The sequence below is a fragment of the Volvox carteri genome (genome assembly GCF_000143455.1).
Source record: "Volvox carteri f. nagariensis unplaced genomic scaffold VOLCAscaffold_4, whole genome shotgun sequence".
In the NCBI taxonomy this organism is placed as follows: domain Eukaryota; kingdom Viridiplantae; phylum Chlorophyta; class Chlorophyceae; order Chlamydomonadales; family Volvocaceae; genus Volvox; species Volvox carteri.
The window spans coordinates 2624101-2634790 of record NW_003307547.1 but is presented as its reverse complement, the minus strand read 5'-3'; the positions used below and the strand labels follow the sequence as shown (position 1 = coordinate 2634790).

Below are 10690 nucleotides of genomic sequence, written 5' to 3'. Positions count from 1 at the left end.
CCACACATACATGTACACAGGGATCACCCGCCTCCTTCCCCTCCCTCCCTAAAGCCCCTTCCCCCTCCTTGCCTGGGTGTCACTTCGATCTATTTGCTCCGGAACCAGAACCAGCACGGTCAGGGCCTGCGCTGCTCAAGTCCTTCGTGCCAGACCCCTTTGCTAATCACGGTGGTCATAATGGCCGGCCGAACTCACGAGCGAGGTAGAACAACCCTGAGCCCCCCTTGACTTGCCTGGCTTCCCTCCCCCTACGTGCTCGCCTCGCCAACACCCTACTCCACGTCCCGCAGCGAGGGGGAGGGAGCAGCAACGGAGCTCGCGGGGGTGGGGGTGGCGCTCTGAGCGCAGACCTGTGGCTGGACGTGTACAGCGCCAATGCACTCACCCGGTCTGCGGGGGGCCGCATGGCGGGACAGGGGGGCGGCGGTGTGGGTGGTCTCGGAGCGAGCGGGGGAGGGGCGGGGAGGCGCCTGGTGGTGGACGTCCGGGAGTTCATGAGCAGCCTGCCAGCGGTGCTGTACCAGAAGGTTTGTAGCGGTGGCGCGTCCGGCTCCAGGGGCCCCGGGGGTTGGTCCCTATGATCTGACTGGTGGGCGGGAGCTGGCCGACCGGGAATGGGGGGACCTGGGGTGGCGGTACGACTGGGGTGCCAAGATCCCGGCCACTGAAAACGAGCTACCCCCGATCTGGAAACGGGGTTAGCTCACTTCCTGAGCACGCGTGGGCTATGAGGGTGTTGCTGAGGGCGTTCCTGAACCAACTCCCGAAGCTGGGGACCTAGGGTTGAGTTTATTCGCACCAGAGTAACCACCTCCCCCGTCCCACCCCGTACGCAATTCTTCCCAACACCTCACTCAAGCCCAAGCCCCTTGGCCCGACCTGGGCCCATATCGCCCCTCTCCCCCCCTCACCCGTCCCCTTCTCCCTGCAGGGCTTTGAGCTGCTTCCCTTGACTCTGGAGGTGGGGGACTACGTGTTGAGTCCGCAGCTGGTGGTGGAGCGGAAGAGCCTGCCCGACCTGCACGCCAGCCTGGCCAGTGGCAGGTGCGAAATCAGGGACAGGGAAGGTTGGGGGGCCCGGATAAGCAATGGGACTGAGGAGTGCCGGGGTGAGGGCCTTGGGTAAATGTCAGGGGTTGATGATTGTAGTAGTAGTAGGAGGAGGAGGAGGAGGAGGAGGAAGAGGAGGAGGAGGAGGGGGAGGGGGAGTGATAAATGGGGCAGTGGTTTAGGACGGAGAAGGAAGGAACGATGGCCAGTATTCGCCCACTTATGTTGTATGAAACCCAGATCCTCTTCACCTCCTCCCCCCCACAACCCCCAGGTTGTACAACCAGGTGGCGGCGATGTGCCGCCACTATCCCCGGCCCCTGCTGCTCATTGAGTTCGATGCGGACCGGCAGTTCGGGTTGCAGAGCCCCTCCGAGCTGGGGGACGACATCGACCCGCGCAACGTCATCTCCAAGCTCACCCTGCTCACCCTGCACTTCCCCAAGCTCAGGTACGGGGGGGAGGGGAGGGCTTGGTCCTAGACGGCGGGGGCTGGAGGGACTTGCGCTCATGAGGTCATTCGTACCATGACACAGATACAGAAAACAAATCGCGTTCCTTCAACAGACCTTCGTATTCCCGCGTCCCGTAATTCCCGGCGCCGAATCCCCCTGGACCCCGGCAGGCTGTTGTGGTCTCGGAGCCCACACGCCACCGCCGACCTGTTCGCGGTCCTCAAGTCCAACCAGGACGAGCCCGACCCCGCCGCGGCGGCGCTGGTGGGGGTCCCCCTGGGGCCGGACGGGGTGCCGCTGCCGCCATCGGATGCGGAGGGCGGTGGTGGAGGAGGAGGTGCTGGGGGGTTGCGGGCAGGTGGGGCCAGCGGTCCTGGGGCGGCTCCACTCGAGTCTGTGGTGAACCAGCCAGCAATGGAGCTGTTGAGGAGGCTGCCCGGTGTGACTGGTGAGTGAGTGAGTGTGTGTGTGTGGGGGGGGGAGGGGGTCCTGAGAGGAATGTGATTTGGTGGGGCCCCCGGTGGCGGTTGGAGTGGGGGCTGATGGGGGAAGAGAGGTGGGAGGAGTGTCAGTGGTGGTGAGGGAGCTTAAGGAGAGGCATCAAGGGCAGAGTGGTCCTGGTCGTGAACTTCCCTGTACGCCTCTCCATCCTCCAGTAATCCATAGGCCGCCTCACTCCCTTTCAGCAGGACACTGAAAGTTATTGTGTCGTGCATTCCCAACTTTGCCATTTAGTCTCCTTTACCTCAAGCCTGCTCCCTCCCCTCCCTCCCCACCCCCCTTATCCCCGGGTCATACGACCAGATTCCAACTATCGTGCCATTCTGGGCCATGTCTCCAGCCTGGCGGAGCTGGCGGCCCTGCCCCTGGAGCGACTGGAAGTCATCATGGCCAGCTCTAAGAACGCCCGCGCGTTGAGGGACTTCCTAGACGCGCCATGTCCCCGGATCTGATCGTGTGGTTCGGCTGTAGAGGGCCGTGTCAGAGGGACGGCCGGGCGGTGCTAAAAACGCCTTTGGGGCTCCAACAGTATGGAGCTCCCAGCGTACATATGACGTGATACAAGGCTGCTGCGTACATGCGTATGTGTGTGGTGTCCATTTAAAAGCCTCAATAGGACTGTTGGGCATTTTGAAGTTCCATCTTTCAGCTTTGAAGCTATATAGTCGATATGTTCCTGCCACGCCGAAGCTGCACTTATGTGTCGCCTTTTTGTACAGTAGCTGTGGATCTGTCGTATGTACCGACTGATAGGATAGGTTGTAGCTGAGATTGTGTGTCTTGCCTGCTGCCTGCTGCGTGCGTGTGAGCAGCAGGCGTATCAGACATGGTAGGTTTCGAACGAAATACCTTGCGAATGCTTTAACGTTTTTTCATCGCGGGGTGTACGGGCCCAGGCTGCAACCCGCGAAACACAGCCGAAGCGTTTACATACATCTCAATCTCGCGGTGTCAAGTTTCGACACGTACGCGACATGAGCAAATTGCGTTTCCTTGGAAACGACGCCAGCATTGCTCTGGATTGTGTTACAAGGCAACAGGGAAACACGGGTGATAAAAAGGTACTGAAGTACTAAAGCGACCTCAGAGGAAGGCACTATAAAGAATGTATTATAAGGCCCTGGCATAGAGGAATAGTCATGCCTAAAGAATTCTTTTAGTTCAAGGACGCCAAAGCGCCTTCACGAAGCCCTCTTGAAGGGACACGGGGGGACATGGGCCTCCTCCTCCCACCCCTGGACCCTGCCCCCCTGGTTCCCCTGTCGGACGGGGTGGAAGAGGACCTGGCATAGTTTCCCGAATGGGCGTTTAGGGAAATGATGCCATGTCCTCTTCCCTAACATACCTGAAATCGTAGCACCGAGTCAAAGGACTGACGGACACGGGCACGGCCAAGCCTAGCAACAATCACCTAACCGGCATTTGGGAATCCAACAAAACAACGAAGTGGAGAACCGCCCACAGCAACAACCAATCGAAAGCGACACAATCATAAACAACAAGGGAAGCTTGCAGCTCAGGGCAGCGGGCAGGCGCCTGCTTTCACTGGTTGCGGTGGCGGAAACGATCCCCCATCGAGCCAAGTACGTACACACAAGCAGTCGTGCAGAAGGGCACGTCCATGCAGGCCATGAAGGGCCACGCCACACCGCCTAGAAAGGCCGTGCCATACGCACCAGCTACTTAACATGTAAGGACTACACACGTTGTGGGGCACACATACACATATACATACACGGGTCAGTCAATAAGTAGTCGCGTAGTCCAAGGCCTGTCATCTCCGGTTGACAATGCTGCACGTAAAAGTCAAGGAAGCGTGGGCCGCTTTAAACGAACGGGCCTCTCCGTAGACACCGAGCCGCCAGAGACCCTACCGCGCACAGACACGGGAAATGGAATGCGACTTATGAGTGCAGGGGACATCAACATGGCCACCTGAACACCACTCACGTGCGGCAACGGGAGCCACCACGCCGCCATCTCACTATCATCACCAAGACTGCTCGCCTGCAAATTTTGGGGCGGATGTACCGACATTGCCGTCCCCTCCCCATCAGGCAGCACCGCCGCGAGGTTATCGAAACAAACAAACGAATCACCGACTTGGTCAACCCCCCAGCTCTGCAACTCCAAGCACGCGTCTTGTCAACAAGGCACAACAAGTATTTGCCATTGGTTTTGTAATCCCTAACCTACAACCTAAAGCAAACAACAACTGGAAAAAATAATCCTCAACGTGTCTGAGCTGTCTGAGGTTTCGCCTGAGATCGGATTTCCCCATCCACACCACCACATACCCACCTGCTTAGGAAGGCAGGGCAGCCGAAAGCCCTGAAAGCGCGGAAGGCGCCCTGCGCCCTCCTAGCCATCTACTTCCTGCAGGGCACCAGGAAGCATGTCCCCTGCAAAGCCCCCCGGGAGGCGCAATGCCCTTCCTGCTTGTCTGCCGTCGCTGCGGCCAATAATACCCACCCGCCCACCGGCGCTGCACAACGACAGCATGAAAGCATTCATACGGTATCCTTAACAAACCTGCAAATAAGCCAGTAAGCACCTCTACCCAAGCCAACCCTGTCGCACACCAAGCACGTCCTTGGTGGGTCATCTCCTGCCCTGTCGCCTTTCATGACGGTGCCTAGAACCGCCGGTTCTACCATCCACCGTACTACGGCTAGACAGTTCACACGTGTACCAGTACGCACATCCCGCCAGTTTGCGGTCAAAGGTGAACGAGAAGACATCGGTAGGTGGGTCGGTGGGTCGGAAACAACACTGCATCACCCTTCATACGCTTGAAAAGGATGACAGAATTTCCTCACAAAGCGTACGGCATGTTACGTGATTTCCCTCGCTCGTTGAACACCCTCTGTTTTCCCCTCGACCCGGCAACAAGGCACCAGCCAACCAACTGCACCGCGGCGCCAAGCCGTGCCAAAAGCCGGTCTCACCAGGACCGCAATCCTCTAGTCCGGAACCGAAACCCATCCCTAGTCATCCAGCCCCTACCTCCTGCAGCATGGGCCGTCACGCCGGTAGCTGCCGCATCCTTCCAGGTCTGTAAATAGCACATTGGGAGTGTAATGGCCAATTGCTTTCCACCGTGACACAGCCAAGCACGTCTCCTTTTTCCGCCCCTATGCTGTGGTGAACACCCGTGAACCCATCCCCGCTGGATTTTCGTCACAACACATTCTTCCCTGCCGCCCCTTATGTCTGTGCGCCAACACAAACCAACTGTCTTCTGTCTTTTTCTCAAGCAAGCAAACCTGTGCACACACTCACAGGCGTAACCTCCTATCCATGTATGTACGGAGCTGCGCTTGTATGGACCACGACAAGACGGGCTGTAGCTGCCGCTGCCGCCGCGGCGCTGCTCCTTATCGTCCGTATAGCTGTATAATAAGATACGATTATATGTAACAAAAGGTCGGAGGACGCACTTGACCCCTCGAGTGGGACAAAGAAGCCCTCCCTGCTGCTGCTGCGGAGGAGGTCGCCCGGCACGCCGATGGCTTCACCCAGTGCGGAACCCCTCAAACTGGATATGTGCTATGGACAAAAGCTTAAAGCTAGCTAGCAAGCGGGCTGGGCAGGCAGGCGTCTAACGGAACGGCCGCTCGATGGCCGGGCCCATGGACCTGGTGGGGGTGGGTCCCGCTGTTACAGACGGTCGATACGGAGGAGGGTGAGGAGGAGGGGGCTGGTGCTGCAGCAACAGTGACTTGGCAGCGGACGACAGCGTCGGCCGCAGGTAGCTGGGGCAGTCCGCGCCGCCGCACAAGGTTGCCGCCGCCTGCTGCACCAGCTGCTCGCGAGCCTGACGCCGCCGACACAACTCCAGGGAGGCGCACGCCGCGGCCGCCAGCGCTGCAGGTGTGCCGGCGGCTGCAATAGCCTTGAGTGTAGTCGAGTGGTTGTGCAGGGTGTGCAGGCTCGCGTTCTGTGTACCCACCACATGTACATGCTTCGGGTGCGGACGCGAGGGGTGGCTCAGACAGGGAGGCGGCGCGACGCGGTGACGCTGCCGTACCGACCCTCCCTGACTTCCGCCACGGGCGCCGTAGAGTGCGGTTGTCGATGCAACGCTGCGCGGGGTGCATACTGCGCTGCTGCTGGCGGTGCTCGTGCTGCCGCCAGCGGTGGACCGACGGTATCGAGTACTCGTACGCGCCATGGACAGTGCTGGCGCCAAGGGTACGGGCATGCCCAGCTGGGAGAACGAAGATGCGGAGGGATCAACAGGCAGCTCTGGCGGGTCGTGAGAGGTATGGAGCATATCAACATGAATAGAGGTGGAGGAGGAGGGGCCGGTGGAGGCAGGGTGCTCTGGTACCGGCGCTGGGACGCCGCGGGACAGATCAGGTACAGTGAGAGGGAAGTCAGCCATTGCCCCCCCTGAAGATGTGGGCGCGGACCTAGGGGCGGACGTGCGGCGGGAGCGGACTGAGGCTGCATGGAGGAATGAGGCTGAGGACAGTGCGGCGGCGGAGAGGCCAGACGGGCAGGGCTGCGGCTGCCGGGCGGGGGAATCTCGCAGCGGGGAGCCAACAGGGAAGCTGCGTGGGCTGGGCCCGGCACTGAGGGCGAGCATGGAGCCATGTGGAGCGGCCTCCGGTGAGCTGCTGTAGTGCAGCAACATGGAGGGCTCACAGCCGGGACCCAGCGGATACGTGATGATGTTGCCATCCTCCTCCTCGACCTCAAACCCGGCCTCGACTGCCGGTACCAAGGCCGCATCCGCCGCCACTGATAGGGCTGCTGCTGCCGTTGCCGCTGTGTCGGCGCCAGCTGCTACCAGCAGCTCGGTCTTGCCGCAAGGAGAGCAGACGGGCAGGTGCGGGTGCTGCCGACTTGGCGTCATGGGTGCTGGCTCGCCACACGACGACTCGTCCATTTCACATGATCCGCAGCTGAAGGCGGCTCCGGCCTCCCTTTCGCACGAATCAGCACCGCAATTACTCGTGACCACGTCCCGGCAGGGGCCCTGGAAGCCACGTTGCTCCTCGTAACCGGCACAGCTTTCTTCTCCGCCGCAGAGATTGACCATACTTGCATGGCATTTGTACGCCTCATGCAGGTCTGCGGAGTCTGCCAGTCGGAGTTCTGGTGCGGATGACACGGAGGATGAAGAGGAGACGGAGGATGCGGACTCAGTTGGCAAGATGGACTCCTGCATGACGCAGACGGACTCGACTGAATCGGCACTGACAACGGCACCGGCACCAGCAGGCAGTCCCTGCTGCGCTGACACATGTTCTCGCTCCTGCTGCGTGTAGAGAGCCCGCTGGGCGGAGGAGTGCTGAGGCGTGGTCGGAACGGCGGCGGGCAGCAGCAGGCGACGAAGCTCATAGACGCCCTCGCACACCGACTGGCCCCGGGACGCAGCACTGCGCCGAGCACCCGAGCACGTCCGGGCGCCGGAACCCGTATCGGTGTCTGCCACATCAGCAGCCAGCACTCCCATCTCCCTCAGATCCTCCTCCCGCTCCTCGCCATCACTGGCTGCATCCACTTCCTCGTCTTCCGGGATGAAGGAAATGTTGCAGCGCACCCGGCACATATCGAATCCCTGTACAGGCGGCGGGCTCTGCGACGCCACTGCACCACCCAGGCTACGGTGCTGTGCAGCGGCGGCTGCTAGGGCAAAGGCCGCCGCCGCCAATGCCGCCGTCGCACTGCCCGGGTCGGAGGTTGATATGGGCCCACGGGGAAGCAGGATGGCGCCCGTGGAGCTGCTGCCGCCGCCGCCGCCGCAGCTGCTTGCATTTCGAACGATTTGCAGGGCTGCGCAGTCCAGCTCATGGACAGGCGCCGACACTGCTGTTGCGGCTACGGGTGAGATCTGTGGGCCGAGTGCTGAGGAATCGGCAGCTAAGGCAAAAGGTTCTGCCGCTGCCCCGAGATCGTGGCTGTGCAATTGTTGATGCTGCTTTTGATATTGCTGGTAAGCTGCGTCGGACCGCGTTGATGAATCGGGCTTCAAGGTGGCGCCTCTGTCGGTGTGGATTCCCTTGATGTAATCGCAGAACGCCTGGTTGCTTCTTACCAGTTCAAATGCGGACACCTCAGACATTGACGCCGTGGGGGCTTCGTCCGCCATATTGGCGCCGCTGCGGCAGCTGAAGGTGCTATTGCTGCTGGAGCTGAGGGCGCTGTTGGTAGTGCTGCAGGTTGCGGAGCTGCTGTGACCCGCGGACGAAGAATTCCGCTTTGTCTTTGATGGCGATGTGATGGTAACGCGGGCGACGGCATCCAGGCTTCGCCGTACAGAGGATTTGGCCGGGTCCACCGCCGGGGACACGGCATCCACATGGACACCGCCCGCAGCTGAAGACGTTGTAGAGTAAGAGCCGGGGGCCTGGAAAGGGGAGGTGAGAGGGGGAATGAAAGCCTCTGCGAATAAGAAGTGCTTTTACGGTTAATGCAAAGCAGCAGCATGGCTTTCTTCACTTTAGAGATTAGGCTGAGCGCAAAGTGGACGGCCGTGAGCCGCGGACAAGATGCTATTAGGGATGGAGATGCTATCCAGGCGCATCGACTGTTGCTCTCGGGTGGCTTGACTAGCAAGGGGATGTGTTCACGGACACCGGAATCCTTAAAAGACGTCACCACTGCGTTAGCCTCTGCCTCACCTGGCCACATTGAAGGCATCCGTTGGCGGCATCTGACAGCTCCCGAGGAGATGCAACAAGTGTTTGCAATGACTGCAGTTCTTCGAGGACGTTGAGTGCGGAGCTGTCCCCTGCCACGGAGTCGTTCGAGGCAGAAAGTTCAACCCCATCGGTGTCAGCAAACAGTGACAACAGACATTTTAGGCCCACTCCAGAATCTGCTGCGGAAGAACCTGGTGCTTGGCGTCTGTATATCTGCAAACACAAGGAACCAACAATTTCAAAGTTGAGGCCATTGCTATCCTGCAATGATAAGGGCAAGACTTCATAAGATTCAAATTTCTCGTACCTCGCCAAAGACGTCCTGGCTGGGCAGTTCTGTCGTCTGGCCCTCCGTCGAAACAGTAGCGCGGCCAAAAGTGCTCCGTGGCGATAAGCGACAAGCCCTGTAATATGAAGCGATGATGAGAAGGAAAACCCGCTTCAATTCAGGGTTGAACGAACCAAGTGCTGAGTCCATCTTCAGAAATGTCAAGAGCGGTTGTGTACCTTGTGGTCCATCCTCGGAACCCAGTAACGGATAAGGAAACGGTCCAAACCAAAGCAGTTGCTACAGCCAAGAAGTCATCTGAGCCGACTGCTCTGCTCATTTGGTTCAGTTAGGACAAATGAAGCATACAACCAAGGTTTGGAGCATGCATGGTCATGGCTAACCTTTTTTATGTATAGTGTTAAGCTATGATAACCATAACGTTTGTAAGGAATTATAACGTAAATTGCAAGTAGCGCCTACGGCAGCCATCCATTTCGTCCCGCCATGGGAACAGCTTTCTCGTTGCCATTACACTTGTAGATTACGAGTGATTCTAGCATGTAAGCTTCTTATGCTATTTGGGTACAATTAGTTTGCCGTAAGGGCATAAGTTACTCCACGTCGAAGTGAGAGTCCCTACGGGCTGCCGAGCCAACTGGAGGTTGCAAAACATTCGGTTGCAACATTGAACCCACTACACAAACGAGAGTACATGCATGTTTGAGGGGATGCTAACCTAGTTGCATAGGAGCAGGCACTTTGGGTATGGGCGGGGCTCTGTGTCAGGACTTCGACAAGCCAAAAGATGCATCCACGTAACACAAACGCTTCGAACGTGTTTGGCCAGTACAACACATCATTTATAATAACTGCTAGGTACATGCGCCGCCACAATCACGCCTGCCAAACGATCATGTGCGTGGTGGGGGACGCTTTCGTCACCGTCTCCTCCCGACGGACGTGCTGGGAAACCGACCCAGGACCGACCCTGGAACTCGACGTCCAACCGCTCGGCGGCCTTGAGGTGCCACATCAACGCAACAGTACTCATCTGTTGTATGGGCTGAACACCCGCTAGTCACGCCCGCCCACACCCACGGCATCTTATGGTTACAGAATGACCGCGCCTCAAAACACACAGTAGCTTCAAATGATAGTGGCAAAGGGATTCATATGGGTCCCCATCCTATACGGGAGCTCACCGGCATCGCTGAAGCTTTCAAACAAGGAACATTTTTCACGTAGCCATTAAACGGAGCCTGTTAATTAAATTCCCCGTCGTTGCGCTTGCGGACCTGGTCCCTGTGTTCGCATTTTTTATTTCATAAGATTTTAAACCTGTGCCAAAAGTGCTTCGTGCAAAGCATTTTTTTAATGCCGGGGTAGATTGCTGCTTCCTAAGAGCATAAAAAACCAGTAAGGTATGGAATGGCATAACACTGGTTTAGCTTTTTCGGGTACGGCACAAGATACGGACGCAGACGCAAGACGCGCACAGCATGCATTTCCCCTTTGGACACCGCAATCCGCTCACACAATTTCCAACTATACGCACGTAGATTTTTTCTAGATTATACAGCACACACTTTATGTGACCGTCCGGTGTTAGCGAACACAATTCGGGCGTTCCCGGGGAAAAAGCACAGGGCCTAGACAGGACTTGACGGTCACCAAGGAGACGTTCACAATCCTCTCTTTCACCTTTTAATGTCGGTGTTTGAGCTTTTGTGACATTCGTCACCTCGCCAGGGTCAGCG

General features: G+C 58.4%; 2 protein-coding genes across 2 annotated transcripts in view; one reads left to right on the top strand and one right to left on the bottom strand.

Moving 5' to 3' along the window:
- Nucleotides 1–2926, top strand: part of VOLCADRAFT_103253 (uncharacterized protein) — a gene marked incomplete at its 5' end in the record, with an annotated part of 8974 nt that extends 6048 nt beyond the window's left edge. The window contains 5 exons of the mRNA XM_002946978.1: nucleotides 294–530; nucleotides 935–1047; nucleotides 1328–1504; nucleotides 1679–1866; nucleotides 2313–2926. Of these exons, the coding sequence (XP_002947024.1) occupies nucleotides 294–530; nucleotides 935–1047; nucleotides 1328–1504; nucleotides 1679–1866; nucleotides 2313–2461 (864 nt within the window). The 3' untranslated portion in view covers nucleotides 2462–2926. The remainder of the gene's footprint in view (nucleotides 1–293; nucleotides 531–934; nucleotides 1048–1327; nucleotides 1505–1678; nucleotides 1867–2312) is intronic.
- Nucleotides 2927–3289: 363 nt separating this feature from the next.
- Nucleotides 3290–9211, bottom strand: VOLCADRAFT_103252 (uncharacterized protein). Its single transcript, XM_002946796.1, has 7 exons — nucleotides 9170–9211; nucleotides 8970–9066; nucleotides 8642–8875; nucleotides 6040–8367; nucleotides 5648–5973; nucleotides 5292–5401; nucleotides 3290–4494 (listed from the first exon to the last, which is right to left on the bottom strand). The coding sequence occupies exons 4-7, from the start codon at nucleotides 8107–8109 to the stop codon at nucleotides 4379–4381; spliced, it is 2622 nt and encodes an 873-aa protein (XP_002946842.1). The 5' UTR covers nucleotides 8110–8367; nucleotides 8642–8875; nucleotides 8970–9066; nucleotides 9170–9211; the 3' UTR covers nucleotides 3290–4378.
- Nucleotides 9212–10690: the final 1479 nt, after the last annotated feature.

Coding starts and splice junctions, on each gene's coding strand:
- VOLCADRAFT_103252 (XM_002946796.1), bottom strand. CDS start 8,109: ATGGCGGACGAAGCCCCCACGGCGTCAATGTCTGAGGTGTCCGCATTT. Junction 5,974..6,039: donor GCGGAAGTCAGGGAGGGTCG/GTACGGCAGCGT, acceptor CCGCACCCGAAG/CATGTACATGTGGTGGGTAC. Junction 4,495..5,291: donor ATGGATAGGAGGTTACGCCT/GTGAGTGTGTGC, acceptor GTCGTTGTGCAG/CGCCGGTGGGCGGGTGGGTA.